The sequence below is a fragment of the Leopardus geoffroyi genome, chromosome B1 (assembly GCF_018350155.1).
Source record: "Leopardus geoffroyi isolate Oge1 chromosome B1, O.geoffroyi_Oge1_pat1.0, whole genome shotgun sequence".
Lineage (NCBI taxonomy): Eukaryota > Metazoa > Chordata > Mammalia > Carnivora > Felidae > Leopardus > Leopardus geoffroyi.
In genome coordinates, this window is record NC_059327.1 from 189,217,510 (window position 1) to 189,240,107 (window position 22,598).

General features: G+C 38.3%; 1 protein-coding gene across 5 annotated transcripts in view; it reads left to right on the forward strand.

The window, feature by feature from the left end:
* KCNIP4 (potassium voltage-gated channel interacting protein 4) overlaps positions 1 to 22,598 on the forward strand; it is a 1,166,197-nt gene that overhangs the window by 1,012,904 nt on the left and 130,695 nt on the right. The window contains exon 2 of one of the 5 annotated variants that reach the window (XM_045474391.1): positions 19,223 to 19,324. The exons of the other annotated variants lie outside the window; for them this stretch is intronic. Coding sequence (XP_045330347.1) covers positions 19,223 to 19,324 — 102 coding nt within the window. The remainder of the gene's footprint in view (positions 1 to 19,222; positions 19,325 to 22,598) is intronic. 5 annotated transcript variants of the gene reach the window in all.

Consider the following 22,598-nt stretch of genomic DNA (forward strand, 5'->3'; position numbering starts at 1 on the left):
AAAGGCTTTTAAAATCTAAAAGAACAAAAAACAAAAAACTGAAACAATCAAAAACTCAATTAAAATGAGAGCAACTTAAGTTACTAAAAGCCTGGTCTTACTAAGAACAGTAAATATAAGGTAGAAATAAGAAATATGGATGATACATAAGCTATGAAAACCAAAAAAGGAAAAATAGTGAGGCAAAACTTTTAAAATAGAATAAAATATGTTGAAAAATGATTAGAAACCGGACCAAAACAAATAAATAAATAAATAGACCCAAGTAAAGCAGCAAAAGGATAAAATTAAACTTGATGTGATAAAACATAGTAATTTTTCAGTTAAAAATAAGCAACCAAAGGCACACTATAAAAAAAATAAAATCTCAATAAGGTGAAAGATAAAAATGAATTCTTAAAGATTTTTAAAAATGAAGGAAGATACTTCAAATTCAGCTAAGAAAGAAGCCACAACTAAAAGAGCATGCAGGTGAAACTATGTATTGACTAATTTATAATAATTTGAAGATGGCTCTCAGCTCTTTAAAAATATGGAGGCAGGGGCACCTCGGTGATCTCAGGGTTCATGAGTTTGAGCCCCACTTTGGGCTCTCTGCTGGCAGTCCAGAGCCTACCTGGGATCCTTTGTGCCCCCCTCTCTCTGGCCTTCCCCCACTCATGCTCTCTCTCTCTCTCTCTCTCTCTCTCTCTTTCTCTCAAAATAACATAAACATTAAAAAATGTAGAAAAAATAAATAAAATATACGGAGACATACATATTTAAAATTTGAATCTGTTTTACTTCATTCTTCAAGAAATAACTCTTTTCCAACTAAAAATAAAAACTTCATCTTTGAAGACTTAGAAAAAATCTGTGACATCATTTTTTACTCACATTCTTAAAGTTCATGATGAAGAAAAAAAGACTGCTTTCCTTTCCTTTGGCTCATGAAAGCACAAAGTCCTCCAGTAGGAGGAAGGCACCGGACTGTGTCCGAATGAGCAAACCAGGAAGAGGAGGAAGATGGGCTTTAAATTCCTGCCATGGCACTCATCCCCTCTGTCAATATTTGTCCAGTGAAAATCAGCAGGAAATTGGGAGTGCCAGATCAAGTAATGATGCAAAACAAAAACCCACAGAAAGATACGGTATTGTTGTTCAGTAGGAAGAACAAGAAGAAGAATTAAGATACTCCACTTACATTTCATTTTGCATTGTTAAGTTCATCGCATGCCTTTGACAGTTCCTAGTGTTTTCAGATCCTTCTCCCAACCTTGTGAGGATTTGCTAGCACTATAAAGAGTAATGATTCTGTATCCAGTAACAGCATATTGGTATTAGCCCCCTATGTTTTTACCCTAGTCATTTCTGATATTTAATTTTAAATAGCACACCACACATTTTGAGATTATGAAATTCCTTCCACATGAGAAAAAGCACACAATTTTAATTAATAATGACTCATCCTGCTAAGCACATTTTAGTAAGGCATTTTCCATGTTTCTTGTCTCATGTGGAATAAAAGTTCTTCATACTACCTCTGCATGTACTAGAGACGACACAGCCAGTTGGTTTATTCTTAGTACCTTTACTATAAAATACCCCGATGCACCAGCAGAATGGAGCTGGAGGACTGAGTTGAGGACCCCATGGTTCCTAGTTATCAGCTAACTCTGCTGTGATCAGCTCCTTTCCTAGAATTCAATCCCTATAGTGTCCCTGGATCTCTGAGCACTCCAGCATAGACAAACCCTCCTCTATCCTCTTATGTCCAGACCCCATAGAGAATTTATCCAAATTTCTTCTCAGTTGTTCCATGGATTTTAAGAATAATTTTTTAAAGTTTATGAAACCCTAGAAGGGCCAGATTTTCAGGTCCCAAAAAGGAAGAACTCACATTACCCCATTATATAAAATTTTGGCTTGTTAGAATGTGGACAAAAATGAACAATCCCTGGGATGAAAAGACTAGAAAATGTGCAAGGGTTCCTTCTGGGGCAATTCACTGGAAACCACGATGAACTTGTGCCTCTTGGCAGAATTCCGTAGATCAGAGTCAATGGGAAGGGAGTCTCCTTGATAGTGTTCAAAGGATTGACTTAATGAAAAACCAAGAGAAACTCTTTGGAAGTTTTTTCCTTGGTAAGATTGACAGCTAGAGTGAATCTCTGTTGTGTACCATGCTTAAAATAATGAGCATTACTGTGTACTACTCAAGTATCAGCTCTGAAGACTCATATGATGATGTTCACAACAACCTCATGATGTTGGTGTGCTTGTTACCCTCACTTCCAGAGGAGGAACTGAAGCCTCAAGGGTTAAAAAATGTTCCCAAAGCTTCACAGTAAATGGCAAAAGCAGTGTTCAGAGTCTCTAATCTTAACCCATACTATATTAATATCACTGGTGCCATCAATATTTAAATCTGATTATATTTTGAGAAGATTCAGAGATCGGTCACTTATTCTTATGATTGTGCCTTCACTTACCCTCCTTCGTAACAAATTGAGATAAGATTCCCAAACTAGAGGCATTCCGGATGAGTAATACAGCATAATGTATAAGATGCTTTTCACGATATAAAGCGCATACCAATCACCTGAGGATCTTATTAAAATGCAAATTTTGACTCAGTAGCTCAGGGATGGGTCGGAAGATTGTGCATTTCTAACATGCTCCCAGATGATGCTAAGATTCTGAATACATTTTAAGTAGCAAGAACATACTGGAAAAGAACAACCCTGTTTAAGAGGATCTGGAACAGAATCTCAGCCAGGCAGCTGTTGAGCTGTACATTTTCTAAGCTTCCTGAAATTTCTCATTTGTAAATTATAGGCTATAGTACCAAACAAGCTTATCTCACACAACTGTTTTTGATGATCAAATTAGATAGAGCTTTTTAAAGTGCCCAAAAAATAATGGGGAGCTTGGGTGGCTCAGTAGCATCTGACGTCGGCTCAGGTCATGATCTCGCTGTTCGTGAGTTGGAGCCCCGCGTGGGGCTCTGTGCTGACAGCTCAGAGCCTGGAGCCTGCTTCAGAATCTGTGTTTCCCTTCCTCTCTGCCCCTCCCCTGCTTGCGCTCTCTTTGTCTCTCTCAAAAAGAAATAAACGTTGAAAAAATGTGTTTAAGTGCTCAAAAAATAAATAAAAAGGCAGCCGTTACTATCATTATTAACATGAAGCTCAAATTTGATTAGTTCAATGTCCTCCCCAAAGCCTACCTGAACCTCAGATCTATCTTGCCTATTAAAACATTTATCAGACAAATTTTTCTGCTCGTTTCTGTGCACATGTGATCCTGAGGTCACATTGAATTCAATGGCTTTAATCACTCAGAGAATAAGATAGGACCCATAATTCCTTATCCACAAAGCTGTTTTTACAAGCTTCCTATGAAATTATAGCCTGAGAAGACAGTATTACACACACTCTCTATGGATCTTATCTTAATTTCATGACTCTGGTCTGTTCCTGGGAGTGATCTGAGTGTGTTTTAACAGTGTTGTTATCTGAAGTTATTCAAGTTTGTTGACAATGTGAGTTTCCTACCATCAGCACCTCCCCTTGCTTCCCCCCTAATTCCATCAATCACAGCCTAACACCGAGGGCCACCAAGTAAGGGCAGTCTCTGCAAAGTCTCAAGACTCAGCTTTCTAAACACCCTTGACTACGAGTGACAGGTTTGCCAGGATCTGGCATCTCAGATTGTCCCTATGAAAATGCTAATTGTGAAAATGCCAATTGTTTTTTGGAAACCTTGAAAAAGTCATGATTTACTCATAAATAAAGGAGTCTCCCTTTTTCCTGTGGAACTCAACCAGCATCTATTCATTCATTTAACAAATATGTGTTGAACAGCTGATGCTGGGCTTCGTGCATGACTTGTGGGAGACAAAGATGAATGAATCATAGATAGTAAATGTGTGACCTTAGTATTCAGACAGTCCAGGTTCATACACCCATTCCATTAGTTTTTAGGCTTCTGATCTTGGGCAAACTAAAAAGTTATTGAGTTCAGTTTCTTCCTTGGTAAATGATTTGGATGAAGCTTATATAAAACAGTATTTATAATATGACTTTATAATATTTGGCCATAGCCAATTTCTAAAATATGATGGTTTGGGGTTACTAAGCAGTCCTATATGGAGTCCACGGAGATCTGGAAGATCCAGAGAATCTAATACATTCAATACAGTGTCAGGAGTTCTGAATCATAGAGAGAGGCACAAGATCGGCCTCCAGAGTAAAGTGATTTTTCTAAATTATTTTACTTTTATCTATCAAAATTTACCTTCTTTTCAATAAAATCCTATGATCCCTAGGAAGAGAAAGCATCAAGGAGCATTTAATAAAACTAAAGCAGGAACAGACATTTGTAGAATTGAATTAAGTGATGCTAGGATTTTCAGGATTAAAATTTTTGTCCTACTGTATTTGGGATTCACATTTGGTTAATGTGAATTACAGAGGGATTATACTTCATTTGAAGAACATGTTCTTGAGGACCTCAAGCAATTTAAAGTCTTAATTAGATGTTTCCATAAGGCTAAAAAGAATGACCAGAGTTTCTATTACAAGCATTAAAGAATATTGCCTTATCCTGGCTACCTTGCCATTCATTCAGCCTGCCAGCTTTGAAGTTATGAAATTCGTAACAAGTGTAACAAAAATTTGAGTATTGCCTTACTTTAAAATTTCACATAGTGTGAGACTTTATTACTTCTACAGTATTATTTCAAATTTGCAGGCAAAATGTGACTACACTTTATGGAAGGGTAACTCAAAGCATTCTCTTAGGTAAGTAACATTTTGATGTGGTCAAGATGGTTACTTACAAAAAGGTATCAGACAACATCTGCCAAATTGGCATACAATTAATTTTCTTTAGTAGGACATAGCTCCTCAGCTGCTGTGATAAATTTTAACATCAGATTTTCCTGGCTCAGTTTCTAATAAATAAAAATCCTAAGCATCAGACAAAGCTGCCTGTTTTCAAGGACAATATTTTACATTGTGTGTCAATCTAAAGCATTAGTTACTAAAAATAAATTAGCAGGGAAAGCTACTGATATCCATCTTAGGGACATTGATTTGTTGCTCTTGATTTTTCTGTAGTGCTGATAGAGAATTTAGGATTAAAGTATTAGGGAATCTTTCCACTTACACAGTTTAATTCCACATGACTTATTCTGAACCCACATTGATATAATTTGTAGATATCACTTCTACCTCGACATGTACAATATTGTGACTAATGCATATTGACCATTTCAATGGACTTGTTGAGTTGGAAATCTGCATCTGTGTTCTTTTCTAACTGCTGAGAATGTGCAAATATCTTTTCTGTATTAGGAGATGCAGACCTGAGTTTAAATCCTTACCTACTTGCTGAGGGATAGAGAAGTGACCTAAAATCTCTGATATATTTAGGTTTTTGAGTATAAAATAGGGATCAAACCTAGCTTACAAAATCCTTACAAAAAAGGATGAGGGATAACATATATAAGATGCCTAGCACTCGGCCTAGCATGTAGCAGGTACAAAATAATTGGTAATCACACTACGATCTTGTATATAAAGTCTTACATACAGATCCGTGGGCATCAGCCACTCAACTACAGTTTACATTTATTTATTCAGCCTATTTTTAATTGAGAATCAAGTATATGCCATACACTAGGTACTGGGAATAAAGCAGTAAAAACAGAAAACCCATGCCATCAAGGAATTTACTATCTAGTGGAGTCAGGCAGACAATAAACATATAACTAAAGTGCATTGTATATTAACAGTGACAGGCACTATGGATAGGGCTACGAACGTGCTGCTGTACCTGGAAAGTCACTGTTTATGTCAATTGTCCTGGTATCATTATTATAATGCCCCCTTTTATTTTCAGTGGTGTTCCAGGTTAGACAATAGATTTTTATGATTAACTGTAATAGTTTCCCAGGGCTGCCATAACAAAAGACTGGGTGGCTTAAACAACAGAAATTTATTTTCTCATAGCTCTGGAGGCTAGAAGTTCAAGATCAAAGTGTCAACAGTTTGGTTTCTCCCAAGGCCTCTCTCCTGAGCTTGCAGATGAATGCCTTCTCTCTGTATACTCCCATGCCCTTTCCTCTGTGCTCAACACATCCCTGAAGTCTCTTCCTTTTCTTCTAAGGACACCAGTCAGACTGGATTAGGGCCCACCCCAATGGCCTCATTTTAACTTAATTCTTTCTTTCAAGGCTCTGTCTCTAATACAGTCACATTCTGAGATACTGGGAGTTATGTCCTCAACATCTGAATTTGTGGGAGACACAAATCAGCCCATGTAATAAACCAATCGGTGGGGTAAAGTAAAGCAGGAAAGAGGAATAGGGAGTTGCGTGACAGTTCTGGTTTCAATAGGACGGCCAAGGAGGTCTCACTGTGTTGGCTGCGTTGGGAGCAGAGACTTGGAGGTGAGGGAGTGATCGTGAAGATATTTGAGGTGAGATATTACAGGAGCAGAGACCAGTCAGTGGCAAGTTCAGAATGAGAAGAGTGAAATAGGAGATAAGATAGACAGATAAACTTTGGTGGGAGGACTGTGCACACTTTGTAGGTCGTCGTAAGGAGTCTGGCTATTGGTCTAGATGATATGGAAAATCATGTGATATTCAGTGCATATCTGATTAGTTAATTAGCTTGAGAAGGAAGCAGAGATCCTCACTTCTAGTTTAGTTCTTTGTAAATGCTTATCCTCAGCAGAGATTTACCCAAAACCCTGACTGCAGAATATAGAACACATCATCTCCAAAAGGGAGAAATCCACTCAATCATGGTGTGTCATAAATTAATTCACCTAGAATAAACATGCTTAGTGGGAGTTTGCAAAAACATATCAGTACTATTAAGAAGTACTATTAATCAGTGCTATTAAGAGCACCATGTCTTATATTTTGAAGAACTCCATATACAAAGGAAGTGTTCTAGAGGATGAATATATGGCCATGATACCATATGATTTTTTTCTGACACTCTTGAAAATTTGTTAATTGACTTCTGTATTAGTTTCTTATGGCTTCTGTAATTAATTACTACAAATAGTGGGGGTGCCTGAGTGTCTCAGTCATTAAGCATCTGACTTCAGCTCAGATCATGATCTCAGTTCATGAGTTCGAGTCCCACAGTGGGTGAGCTCGAGCCCTGCTTCAGGTAAAAAACAAGCCCTGGGTGAGCCCCACTTCTCTCTCTCTCCCTCTGTCTCGGTCTCTCCCTCTCTGTCTCCCCCTCCCTCTATCTCTCTCCCTCTCCCTCTTTCTCTGACCCTCACCCACTGGTGCCCTCCACCTCTCTCTCTCAAAAAAAAAAAAAAATACTATAAATAATGAAAAGTTATTCTCTCACAGTTTAGGAAACCACAAATCTGAAATTAAGGTGGCAGAAAATGTGGTTCCTCCTGGAGTTTCTGAGGAAGAATCTATTTCATGCCTGTCTTTTAGTTTCTGGTGGTTGATGGCAATCACTAGCATTCCTCAGCTTGTAGCTACAGTAATCCAGTCTCTACCTCCATCTTCATATGGCCTTCTTTCTTAGGGCCCATTTGAGTTAGCCGATTCACTTGGTCAGGAGTGATCAGGCATAGCTAATGTTTAAGCCACCCTGGCGATTCTAATGGGTAGCCAGGGCCAATTAACTGGTATTCACAAAATCGCAAACACCTGAGCTTTAATGCATATCGTATCTGATTATCATCCCAAGTGCCTAACACAGGGTCTGCCTTATAATATATTCAATAGATACCTATTGGTTAAAGAACAAATAATTTTATAGAATAAATGCAGTTTTGAACGAAGATTACATACAGTGACCCAAAAGAATAGGAAAGTAGTGTTTCACATTGGAAGTCATAACGGATTATATGTTATTTCTTCTAGCATTTGAAGGTTTTGCAGAAACAATTACTTCATCCATCTCCTAACTTCCTTGAGATTAGTAAATGTCACATATTATTAGCCCCATTTTTCAGATGAAGAAATTGGATCTCCTAGTGCAGCTTTCTCTTCAACTGCATTATTATTTTTTAATACCACAAGGAGTTTGATAGATGTCCTAAAGCAAATAGAATTAGAGGCAGCATTTCTAGTAAAGGAACATAGGTCACCAAGTTTTCAGTACTATATTCAAGATGGGATGATTTAAGAAGCCTAACTGAGGGGATGGGGGAGGAAATAGAAAACCATTCCACAAAGTGAAACAAATATGCTATAGCAGAAGGTTTCACAGTTAGACCCAGTAAGTGAAATAGTCCAATGATCTATTAGAGCCATTATTAGTGTAGAGAAGTCAGAATGTCTGACCCAGATTCAGACAGATGGACATGTGGACATCCTGGGCTGTCACTTAAAAGCTGCAGGCATGTCCCTACCGTTCATTCCCTTGGCTGTCATTTGGCTATCATGTTATTATCTGCCACATGGAGTTCTTGTGCAGGTTAAATGATACAATGCTTGTAAAGTGCTTGGCACATAGAAAGTCCTTCTTATTGTTGGGTTATAACACTGCATTTTAGGCATCATTTATCTCCTTCTTTCCTAAGAGCATGATCGAGTTCAAGTGAAATTCAGAGAACTTTCCTGTTTTACTGTTAATCCTGGCATTATTCTGCACGTGACCCAGGTGAGGTCAAAGAGGCTCAGTGAGGTTAGGTTACTTGTCCGAAGTCTCACAAACAAAAGTGTCAGAGCTTAGATTCAAACTACTTCTTTCTGATTCCAAAGCGGCATGTCTTTCCACTACAAATGTTATAATCAATTTGTCCCAAATTGTTTACATTTTTTTTTTTATGTTGGTAAAAATGCTTCACATGAGATCTACCCCTGAAAAATTTTTAAATGCAAAATGCAGTATTGCTGACCAGAGACATTGTCACACAGCACATGAGCAGAAGTTATTCCTCTAGCACAACAGAAACTTTATACCCATCGGAAAACATCTCCCGATTTCCACCTTCCCCGAACCCTGGCAAACACCAGTCTCCTTTCAGCTTTGAATCTGACTACTTTATAAATTGAAATCATGCAGTATTTGTCCTTCTGTGACAAATTATTTCACTTAGCCTAATGTCCTCAAGGCTCATCCATGTTGTCATGTATGACAGGATTTTCTTCCGTTTGAAAGCTGAAAAATACTATATAGTATTACAGTAAGATTGCATTGTATCCAAATAATTTCATTTTAGATCCCTGTTTCATTTTTCCTGCTAATTATAGCTATTTTTAAAGTGAATTTCCATGTTTAAATTATTTACCATGTAATGAAGTGGCCATTTTGTCAATAACTGCACATTATTCTACAGGGAGAGACCTCACTGGTTGTTGCTAATATAATTTATCATCTTAAATTGGAACACTTTGGATATGAAGAGGGGTTGCTAACAGATGGAATGTTAGGACCATTGTCATAAATTGGTGCTGTCCTGGGCAAGCCCTACCCACAGAGAATTCCAGATAATTTCCCAACTCCCACACAAAAGATCTCACCACATAAGCAGTTTTGGTAATTTGTGCAAAGGAACAAAGGAAAATTGGGTTTCGATGATGAATTTTATTTTTTTTTTAATTTTTTTTAATGTTTATTTATTTCTGAGACAGAGAGAGACAGAGCATGAGTGGGGAAGGGGCACAGAGAGAGGAAGACACAGAACCTGAAGCAGGCTCCAGGCTCCTAGCTGTCAGCACAGAGCCCGACGCGGGGCTCAAACCACAAACCGTGAGATCATGACCTGAGCCGAGGTCGGTCATGCAACCGACTGAGCCCCCCAGGTGCCCCTCAATGATGAATTTTAAAGGAACCCAAAGAAAACTGACACCTTTTGCATGTTGTTTTCTGCTAGTATTCTCTGACTAGTTCTGCCAAGAGAATAGGGCAGTCATGTGGACAACTGCAAGCACTTAGTACTCATTTAGGAAGCATCACAGCTCAGGACGCCTGGGTGGCTCAGTCTGTTAAGCACCCGACTCTTGACCTCAGATCAGGTCATAATCTCACTGTTGGTGAGATCAAGCCCTGCATCAGGCTCTGTACTGACAGCATGGAGCCTGCTTGGGATTCTCTCTTTCCCTCTCTTCTCTCTGTCCCTTCCCCAGTTCTCTCTCTTTCTCTCAAAATAAATAAACTTAAAAAAACAAAAAAAGCATTGTAGCTCTTGACCATCCAGTTGTTTACTAATATTTGCCTATGATAATGTACAATAATTATCCTGTACTCAGATAAAGCTTTCTCTAAATTTTTCATGAGGCATGCAGTCAACACAAAGGTTAAGATTCATTGGGACCCTGTTTTGATTGAGAGACTGAGCCAGAGGCAGAGAGAGACAGAGACAGAGATAGAGCAGAGAAAGATAAAGGAGAGGTGCAAATAGAGACATTGAAGGACAGAGAGAGAGAAACCTGGGGCCAGAGAAACACGGAGGTGGAGAGTACATGGGAGACAGAGAGGTAAGGAAGTGACCAAGGCTAAGGAAGAGACGGAGAGGGGGAGCTGGAGAAAACAGAGGCAGAGAGAGACACGGAAGAGACCCCCAACAGCTGACAGACAGATTGGCATGCATTTTATGAGACACAGGTGTCTTCAAGTAGCAGCCCTAAATAGAGGCAAATTTACTCTATTTGCATTGAGATTCTGTAGATTATTTCCAGCAAATTCAGGCACCTTGTAGCTTCTTTCTTCTGGATTAACTGGTAGATAAAATGTAACTCTTTTACAGTCAGGGAAAACAAAACAGGTCAATTAAGAAGGTCAGTGCTCTGCCTCCAAAAGTCATAAAGTTGCAAATTAAATGTAGCTATTTCCTCCTCATTTTCAGTCATTAACCCTGATGCTGCCCTTCTTAAAGGTGAACAATTACATTCCGGGCTGACTGTGGGATCATTAACAATCGGTATGGATGGCAGCAATTTTCAGTAAGAATTATCACCAGAGTATGAACCCCAAACTATCTGGTCCCTGTTTTTTTTCAGGAATAAATTTGGAAATACAAAATGAACTGCATGTGTGTGTATTTATAAGCTTTAAAGTTATTTAAAAATAACTTATTTAAAAAATAAACACACTGGCAGAATAGTTCGCATTTGCAGCTAGTCAAGAAAATAGTCCGTCGCCTCAACATCAAGTCAATGTTCATACATCAGCTTGTCACTGATTCAAAGGAGGGAGACACAGATGGGATCACAGTACCACTGGAACTCCTGGTGATTTGGTCATAGTTATTGATTCCTGGGAAGACACCATGTCTATGGAAACATCATTAGCTATTTTTCTCCACCTGCCACCCGCAGGCTGAGGATCTAGGAAGGAAAATACCGTCCATAATTCAAAAGCACAAGATAGAAGCTGATCAGGGCTGTGAATTATGGAGTAGGAACCTTTATTCCCATGCAAAGCCACAGAAAATACTCATTGTTGCTACAGGAAGAAGAAAGATAAGCATAATTCTCATTGTGGTGAAATTACCACTTCTATTACCATCATCATTACTTGTTGAATTCATAATTCATGACCCATCACTCACCGCTGAAACCTGACGTTTACATGTAGTGGTATTTCTTGTGGAACAGGAAAAGCAGTCAGTGAAAAATGACCACTGGCACATAGCTCTCCTGAAATCTGGAGGGTCACAAATACAGGGCAACCAGCCTGGTACTGGGCTGATTGATTTTCAGTAATGAAACCTTTCCCACCAGGAAAAATGAATGCATTTCATCCAGTTATATCACAATTTGAAGTGGCCTATGTATTGGCACACTTACTTTTTATTCTTTTTGCATTACTTTGTTTCGGGATTTTTGAAGTGCTGGAACTCTAGTTTGGTTTGACTTCTCAGTGCAAGAATAAGGGAGTTGACTTAATTTTGATTTCTAAGGCAATGAATTTATGAATAGATCATTGGACTCGAGGTTTATATAGCCAATCAATTTAGGGTATTAATCTGCCTATTGTAGGTGCCCATAAGTATTAATTGAATAAACTAATGAATAAAGTTAATCACTCAACAAATATATATTAGTGCCTAATATATGTAATACATTGCACTAGTTGATAATAATGCTAGTCATCAGAACAGAGTAAGAAACTGTCTCATCTCATTAGATATGTTTTCTCAAATACCGCTCCACTTAATCCTTCCCTGGCAACCACATTGAAAAGTACCAGTTTACCCCACCCACCTCCCAACCCATCCAACAGAAGTCTCTGCTTTCTATCTGACAAACTTTATATTTTGCTATTTATTTTTGTTTATTATTTTTCCCTGACTATAATGTGTGATGAAAAAAAGCAGGAATTTTGTCTGTTTTGTTCACTACATTATTCCCAGCACCCAGAACAGTGTCTGGCACATTGTAGGCACTCAATGAATGACTTTTGAATAAACGAATTAATGAATGAACAGAATTCTCTCTTCGGTGCATTTGAGATTTAGTAAAAGAAACGTACAAATCAATCATGCAATGCAATAGGTCTTACAATTGATGTAGATGGTTGGAATCTGGAGAGCAGGGACTTTTTCTCGTATGACTGCTATATATCCACAGATCTACGATACACGTTATTTAAATGTTTATAGCACAAGTGCTATGATAAATGCTTTTTAAATAAATGAATAAATATTTATGTGATGTCAGGTTTTTAATCTATCAAAGAGTATTTATGGGGGTAAAATGTCCTGCATACTAAGGCTCTCTGCCTGATGACCTACCTTCACGCTTAATTTTCTTTTAGTGCTATTGGCTAGGGAATGCAGCCAGAATCATCCTGAGTGGAGAGCCTTCTTACACAGACGTCTGTTTAGGGTGTGGGGAAGAGACTCTTCACACACTGTGAGGAAATACACCATGCAGATTTTAAATGCATCTGCTAAGTATAGACGTGCAGCTAATCTGTTTATTTTGAGACCTTCATATAACACAGATAGTCTGGTTTATTCTTTGAGCAGATATTGATTAAACACTTTTTACATAATAAGCATTATGCAAGGTAATTAGGATACAGTAGTAGATAAGACAGACTTGGTTTCTGATTTCATGATACAGTTGAATATAGTCCGCTGTGTTAGTATGCTCTCTCTATGCTTTTCTGTTCCTCTGTCCCTGACTTCTTTGGGGCTTACTGAATATTTTTGGTATTCCATTTTAATTCCTCAATTGGCTTTTTAACTGTACCTCCTTTTACTATTATTTACTTGTTTCCCTAGCATCTAGAGTTTGTAATATGTCTCCTTCACTTAATCAGACTACTTAGAATGAATATTGTGCCACTTAGTGTAAAATGTACTATTAGTAAAAGTTCCATTTACCTTCTCTTATGTCTTCTGCTATTGTCAGAAATTTTATATCCACAAATGTAACAAACTCCACAATACTTATTTTTGTTTTATACAAAGGAAATAAGAGGAAATAAGATACTATTTTATATTTGTTCACATATTTTCAGTTTTTCCTTTATTTTACTCTCATTTCTACCTGTAGATGTTCATACCACGTCATTTCCTTTAAGCCTGAAGAAATTCCTTTAGTACTTCTGGTAAAGCAGCTCTGGTAGCTATGGTTTTTCTCAGCTTTACTGTATCTGAAAATGTCTTTATTTCACTGTCCTTCTCAAAAGATTATTTTCACTGAATATAGAATTCTGAGTTGAAAGTCTTTGTAGTCCCTCAGCACTCATTCCATTGTTTTCTGGCTTCTATTGTTTCTGATGAAAAACCATTCTCATATATTATTTTACCTCTGTATGTAATATGTCCTTTTCTTCTAGGTTTGGGGGTTTTTTTTAAGTTTTTTTTTTCTAATTTTTTTTTTTACCAGTTTGTGATATGCCTATGCATGAGTCATCTTGTATTTATCTAGATCATGGTTCAAAAAGTTTTCTGGATCTGTACATTAATGTTTATAACTAAATTTGGAATATTTGGGACACTTTTTTCAAACTCCTCTCTTTTTATCTTATTTTTTATCTTATTCAAGCTCATAAATCTTTTTTCAGTAGTCCCTGTCTGATGTTAAGTCCATCTAAAGAAGTTTTTATATTTTTGATATTTTACTTCTCATTTTTAGAATCTTCATTTATTTCCTTTCTATAGTTTTAATGTTATTACCGAATGTTTTCAACTGTTTACTGATTATGACTATCTTTTTCGCTAATGTCATTTTGACATCTGTGTCATCCCAGAGTCTATTTCTATCGATTGTTTTTCTTAAAATCTTCATTATGGGTCACATTTTTCTGCTCCCTTACATGTTTGTTCATTTTTGGTAGCATGACGGACATTATTACAATACATTGTAAGGAATTTGGAATTTGTTATGTTCTTTTCAAATGTGTCAAATATTTTCTGGAAGGTATTCCATAGTTACTAGCACTTCCTTTTGGTCTTACCAACTTTCGTTCTACTGTTTGTTAGGATAGGTTAATTTTGGTTTTATATGTAGTCATGGGGTGTGGCCTTTACCCTGGGAAATGATCCTTACTCCAAGAATATAGTCTCTGAGCTCTCCAGTGAATGCCAGTGGTATTTAATGCAGCACTGCACTTTACTCCTTCATTCCTTCCTTTCCTTTTGTTTTTCTTTTCCTTTTTATTTTTCTTTTCTTTTCTTTTCTTTTTTTTAATGAAGTCAGAATTTCAATATTTCCCAGCAGGACATGACTTCTGGTATTTCCATTCAATTCTCAGCCCTTTAGCAGTTTCTGCCTCCTAAGTATCATGGAGTCTGATCCTGAACATGCATCACTCAGGCCTTGATCAGTGACTATATTAGGCAGGCTTCTCTAGAGAAACAGAATCCATTGGAGATAGATAGATAAATAGGTAGATAGATAGATAGATAGATAGAGATACAAAGAAAGAGATTGATTATGAAAGAATGGCTCACACAATTATGGAGGCTAAGAAGTCCCCCAATCTGCCATCTGCAAGCTGGAGGTCCAGGAAAATTGGTGGTATAGTTCCAGTCCAAACCCAAAGGCCTGAGAACCAGGAGCCCCAATGTCTGGGAGCAGGAGAAGATGGATGTTCCAAATGAGGCAAAGAACAAATTCACCCCTCCTCTGCCTTTTGTTCTATTCAAACCCTCAACTTACTGGATGATGACCACTATCATTGGTAAAGGTGATTTTCTTCACTCAGTCTACCAATTTGAATGCTAATTTCTTCCAGAAACATCCTCACAGATACCCTCAGAAATGATGCTTTACCAGCTATCTGGGCATCTATTAGCTTAGTCAAGTTGAACACAAAATTAATCATCACAATGACCCACATTTAATCTTTACACAAATCCTCCCCTCTGACACACATAGCAGAATCTCTCTTTTCCTACACCCTCTCCTGAAAATTCCAGTCCCTTTAGGAGTCCAGAATTCTGATGTCTGCCATCTCATCTCAGTAAGCCTGGTCTCCACCTCTCGGAACTATGGAAAGGACAAGCCACTTGGCAGAGAGAGACAGGGCATTTGTGGAACTCAACCCTTGGGTTTCTTTTCTCTCTTGCACTACAGTTCTACACCGCTTGTTTTTCAGTACTTGAGAATGGTTGCCTCATGTGGCTTGACCAGTATTATGGATGCTTATAGTGGGATAACACATTCAGCAACATTTACTCTCTAAAGCTGGAAGTAGACATCTTCAATCTTACACCGCAGTAAGGAAGACATATGTCAAATATATAATTGAGTCATCAATTGTTTTAATTATATTCATGATAATGCCATGAAAGAGAAATATAGGAAACTCTAGGAGCATGTAATAGAGCTGTTCATAATCTAGTTCCGTTCATCAGGCAGGGTTTTTCGGAAAGTGATTATTGACCTGAAATCTCAAAGATGACAAGAGTTATCAAAGCCACAAGGAGGTAATAAAACAAAAGTTCAGTGAGAGGTAATAGCACCTGGAAAAGACCTGTGGTAGGAGGACCCAAAGAACTGAAAAAAAAAAAAAAATTAATATCTAGCATCTATTGAAAGTACATTGTGAACAATCACTGTGTTAGATGCTTTATATTATATCATTAGATTCTAATAGAGACTATTACTAATCCATTCTGTTGATGAGGAAACTGAGATTCAGAGAAATTCAGTAACCTTACCCAGTGCCATAAAGTACTGAGATCTGAATCCAGGTTGTTTTAATACAGTGCTTGAACATTCAACCACTACACTTTAAGGGAAAAAGAGCAGAATGATCTGTAGCAGAGAAGGGGGTGGAGATAGGGGAAGTTTTATGACGTCTGCATCCTGACTTACAGAAGCTAAAGTTCTCATTGAGGAGAAAACACTGTAAAAAAAAAAAAGGTAGATTAAGGAGTGCACTTGTGATGAGCACTGGGTGACATATGGAATTGTTGAATCACTGTATTGTACACCTGAAATTAATATAACACTGTATTTTTACTACACTGGAAATAAAATTAAATTAAATAAAATAAAATTAATTAAATTAAACTAAATTAAATTAAATTAAGTTAAATTAAAATGTTTGCCTTTCCACATATTTTGGGAAATTTTATGTTATTTTTAACATTTATGATAAATCATTTTCCTATTTATTTGGAAGGTAAAGCCCCTAGAGAATTTGAATAATGTCTTTAGTCAAATAGAAGTTGATTTATCCATCTAGTCTGTAGTCAAATAAAAGTTGATTTATCCATCTACCAGGGGTAAACAAAAAAAGTTAGAAATTATACACAATTTCTATTTAAATATACTTCAAAACGGGATCTTTAAACTGTGTTCTTACAACCAAGATCCTTTAGTATAAATCCTTTTGTTTCACAAAGTAAAGACAAAAACCCAAAGAAGTTTAATTATCTGTCCAAGGTCACTCAACTTGAAATAGTAAAACAGGGACTGAAGTCTGGGACGTCTGACTCCTGATTAGAAACAGCAACCTGTCTACCTTGTAGTTCCAAGAGAATTTCAAAAGATGTTCCAAGGAAGAACATCATTAATTAGCAAATTGGGGTAGAGTCAGGGAGTGACCAGTAATAGTTGTGAATGTTTAGGAAACAGGTAGATCCCTCCATACACCCAGAGCTGAGGGTCCAGCAGCTGTCACATAGAGTGAGCTTGGCAGATATCAGAATCTAAGGGAAAAAGAGGAAATCGAGCAAATGGCAAATATTTCTTGAGTGTTTGCCATGTGCCAATTTCAGGGATGATTGTGGAGTTTGGCTGGACATCAAGAAATCAAACTTGAAGTATAGGAGCTGGGTAAGAGGTACAACTACAGTCTCTCTTCTGCTGATAACTGGTAGAAGCTTTGCTAATTCCTTATCATAATAGGGTCTCACTCTATAATAGGATGTGGTACCCAGAATAGTGGAGTGTCAGCACAGGAGCAACAGAGAAGATGGAACAGAGGATGGAAAAGTCCTTTCCTTCAGGAAGGTTGGAGATACAACAGAGAAAGTTTACCGGAAGCAAGTGTGTTTGAATTGAGTTTTAAAGGCTGGATGGGCCTATTGAAGTTGCTAATTGGTGGAGGGCCACTGGACTGTACATACAATGGCAAGGGGGGTTGGAAATGGCACATAGAAAGAGAAGCAGAATGTTCTACTTGGGACACTAAAATCAAGCAAAATCCTACTGACCCAGAGAAGTTTACAAAGAAGACAGCACTTAGATGAATGTGTCCCTCTTAAATGCAGAAGGAAGAAGCCACCTAAATGGTCTGCTTTATGTAAATCAGATTTATTTTACAAGTTTTAAAAGCTTACTTATATACTAATCAAGAAAATGAAATCAGGTCTTGTTTTGGTATTGAAAGTAAATTTATTCACTCGTTTGTCAGACATTTATTGATCTCCACTCAGGTGCCAGGCCATCAATTAGCACTTGGGATATCAAAGAAACAAGACATTTCACACCTTATAAATGTCAAGGGCAAGGGAGAGATTTGTTTTGTGTGTTCCAACAAAGGCAAGAACAGCCTGGTTATTGGTTGATGGTCCAGTGCAAGAGGGTGGTGGAAATCTTGCCAAAGAGGGAGACAGAGCCGGCAGAGCCAGACTGGGGTACACGGTAGGAAGTGTGTTTTGTTCCTAAGGGTAACGTGAAGGTTGTAGAGGGCTTCTAAGCAGAGAAATGATATGATTTGATTTATGTAGCTACTGGTTCACTGTCATCCCCCGTCACAAAAGATCTATCAGGTTTTTACCCGGTTCCCACTGATGATGGGGTCGCACATCTCCAAAGGGAAATAAATTAGTAGACTTGTGGTCAGAGCTCTACAATTCCATTGGAAGACGGTCTAGCCTAGATTTAAATGGATTCTCTTGTTATTGCTTTATGTTCAACACCTTCTGAACTAATTTGGAGGGGGGACAATATATATGCATCGACAGGCAAACTCAGGCTCTGGGCACTCCGAGTGGGCAAGCTGATGCTGAGCAGGGCAGCTGTGGCTCCTGACACCCAGAGTTGTTTCAAGCATTTACCAACTTGACCATCCAAGTGCTGTGGATTTTCCTTGATTCCTCCCCAACCAACGGAAGTGCTCCGTCTATTCCTGGGTTAACATTTTGAGAACACACCTTGCTTCCTTTGGAATTACTCCGCTTGAGTAATTCTGTCCATTAATGTCCACACGCGAAAAATGTGAAGGATTGTTGCATCCCTGGGCATGGCAGCTTATGCTAATGAATCTGCATATCAAGGACATCTATATTCTCATTTTCAGGGAAGGCAAAGGTACTAACAGGTGATTGCAGTGTGAATGATTTATGCAGAGCATCTATCTCCTCTGTAATCAAAGATGGGGAGCAATGAGAACAGAAAATTGTCACGCGGGCCCTTAACTCTGGTTTGAATATAGAAATTTCAATCCAGTTAACTCTTTCAGTGCTTTTCCCAATCTAAGGCCAAAAAAAAAAAAAAAAAAAAAGAAGAAGAAGAAAAAGCCAGGAGATTTTCCCTTTACTACTGGAAAGACATACTGGCGAGATTCTATTCCTGCTTGCTAACGCACCATACACTTTAATGCAACAGACGGAAAGTTTCGAACAGAAAACCTAAAAAATAAGAAAAACGGAGGGAAAAAAAAAAAGGATTAATTGATCGATTTTTTTCCTTCCGGGGTCCCAACCCACTGCCTGTGATTGCCTGAGCAGATGGCTGCCTCCATACCCTGCCTGCCCAGCTTCCTGTGCTCAGCCGTGCGGCATGCCCGTTTCTCTCCGCAGACAGCATTAACAGCACCGATCGCCTGTGTTCTAGGTTTCCTCTACGCCCAGAACAGCACCAAGCGCAGCATTAAAGAGCGACTCATGAAGCTCTTGCCCTGCTCAGCTGCCAAAACGTCGTCTCCTGCTGTTCAAAGCAAGTTTGTTTGTTTGTTTTCTCCCCCTCCAAACTGTTTGTTTCCTTCATGTAGGTCTGCATGCGCTGCAGTTCTCGCTTCTTAAAAAAAAAAAAACAAAAACAAAAACAAACAAAAAAAAAAAACAGTATGTTATATTATGCAAAACCAAATGTATTGATGTACTCTTGTTTACCTAAAGACCCAGGGGATCTTTTGCGCAGTTAGGAGGCACACATGCTGGAAGAGGGACAGCACAGTGTTAGTGACGAGAGCCTGGGCTTCACAACGCTTGGAAATCTGTGTTCGATCAGAGGGTGTGAGTAGACTCGGAGGGCTCTTGGGATTCCTATCCCCTGACTTGTTGACAGAGCGCACTTCAACCTGCATTACCTAATAGATTTCCTGATGCACGTGTATGCGTTTGGTGTGTAATTTAGATAATGCCAAACGTCAGAAACATCACGACGTTAGAAAAACTACACAGTGGAAACCTTGACACAAGTTATTTTCTTTGTCCACTCTCTCTGTGTCAGTCAGGGTTCTGTCGAAAATAGAATCAATATATACCATGCATACACACACACACATATACATATGTGTATACACATATACATATATATATGCACATATATACATATACACAGAAACATGTATATAAAAGTGTTTATTAAAAAATTTTAGTATTTATTTGTTTTTGAAAGCGAGAGATAGAGACAGAGTGCAAGTGGGGGAGGGGCAGAGAGAGGGAGACACAGAACCCGAAGCAGGCTCCAGGCTCCGAGCTGTCAGCAAGGAGCTTGATGCAGGGCTCGAACTCACGAACCAAGAGATCATGACCTGAGCTGAAGTCAACACTTAACCAAATGAACCATCTAGGTGCTCCCTAAAAACGTTAGTTTTAAAGAATTGTTTCAGACGCCTGTTTTAGGTGCCCCTAAAAGTGTTTACTTTAAAGAATTGGTTCACATGTGGGCTGGCATGTCTGAAATGTATAGGGCAGCCTGGAAATTCAGGATTTGATGTTTTAGTCTGGAGGCAGAATTTCTTCCTCCCCAGGAAACCTCAGTTTTTGCCCACGGCTGTTCAGCAATGGATGAGGCCTGCCCACGTTATCTAGGGTAACCAACCTCCTTTATGTAGATAGAGTCAACTGATTGCAAATGGGAAACAGGTCTGCAAAACACCTTGACAGCAATATTGAGATTAGTGTTGATTAACTGGGTGCCTAACCTAGCCAAGTTTACACAGACTAACCTTCATTGTCTCCGTCTTCTCTTTCTCTCCAGTTTTGTGACATTCTTAAAGAGTAGAAAGTAGGAGCTAGCCAAAAGTAAATGCTTTATTTATTTTGTAAGGTTACCATGTATAGTTTATAATAAACCTTTACAAATATTCTATTTACCAACATTCTTTCATGCACAATTTTTTTCAAACATCAAACAACTGTTAGAATGAGACAGAGAAGGCGGTGTTCTTTGACAGCTAGGAAACACAGTATGAAGAAGCTGACTAAAACTTTTTCTAGGTGTGGGGCTATTATCCCTATCTTTGCCGGCTCTCTTTATATCCCGATGCACCATTTTATAGGAACTAATGGACTTAGTGATGTGAAAAATGAGAACACCCTAAAATGACATTAGTCTCTACAACACAAATGGAGAAAATATAGTAAGCACCTCAAACGACCAAATACATCCAGTCAAAAATCCCAGGATGAAAAAAAACAAAAAACAAAAAACAAAAAACAAAACAAAACAAAACAAAACAAAACAAAACAAAACACCATCTTATTTCAGTGGCATTGGTTAAACACAATATATCATGATAATAAGATTTAATTCACTTATTCATTCAACATAAATGTATTATATGTCAGTTCCTATTCTGGTTCTGGGAGATATAGCAGCTTTAAAATAGCCCTACCCTACTAGAACATTCCGTGGAGAACAAGGGCAGGACAAAATGACTTTTATTAGTGACAATCTGATGTACATTTAAATTATGTATATTTAAATTATGGTTGAGATTCATTGCTTTGATCATTTTCCCCTCATTGCACACATTACACACACCATCTCACAAACAAAAACACAACGTGTCATCAGCAACCTAGAAGGCCATAATCCCAGAATAATGCCAAAGCCCTAATCCTCCACAATATTGAAGCTGCAGGCATTTTTATTGCCACTATTTGTCAGCAAATGTTTATTAGAACCATTGCTTTTCTCATATCACGTTGGAATCAAAATTGCCAATTTACCAGAAATTCACTGCAAACGTAGTCATTTGTACACAGTAGACAGGTAAAATATAACTTTAGGATGGGTTCCAGTACTCACTTGGGAAGAACAAAATCGCCATGCCCTAATTGGTCTTCCTGCACCAATCCCTCGTAAAGCCATACCCCAAATAAACGTTCATGGAAAATGCAATGAACGTTTTAACTAAGCATGAAGGAAAAGTCAAGATGTTTCCTGAAAGGAAAAAATAAAAAATATAAAAGACTCCAAATAATGAGCAGAATAATTCTAAAAGCTGATATTTTTATAAAAAATGGGATTTCAGGGGTGCCTGGGTGGCTCAGTTGGTTGAACACCCCACTTCAGCTCAGGTCATGATCTCATGGTTTGAGTTTGAGCCCCATGTCAGGCTCTGTGCTGACAGCTTAGAGCCTGGAGCCTGCTAGGATTCTGTCTTCCTCTCCCTCTGCCCCTCCCCTGCTCATGCTCTCTCTCTCTCTCTCTCTCTCCATCAAAAATATATAAACATCAAAAAAATAAAAAAATAAAATAAAATAAAAGGGATTTCATAAAACTGGCTGATATTGAACCCATTCTAGACTTGGATTGAGACCCAAAATTCTGCAGACATATCTCCCTTTCCCACTAGCCACCCTCTCCCCACTAGCCACCTGTCACAAGAAGGCTTCAACATGTGGAAGTAGATTATTTGGAAAGGAGATCACATTAATTGCATTGCTATATCAAAAGGGTGGTATTCATGGATCCCTATCCATCATCGGACCCTAAGCAGTTGGGCACAGACTGAAAAGATGATATGAAAACACAAGGCAGATGGTGAGAGCCAGGTGCCCGGAGTGCCAGAGGACCCTTAGGCCACCAGGATGAAAAGCATGGGCACCAAATGTCTGCATGCCAGACCACAGAGAACCCTATGATGAGGTTTGACAATGCTAGTTCTAGGCTTGAATGAGCTGCACTGTGGCTGAGGGAATGAATATTCGCCATCAGATCCCATGCATCTTCAAAGCTAAGGGGCTGAAAGGTAGTT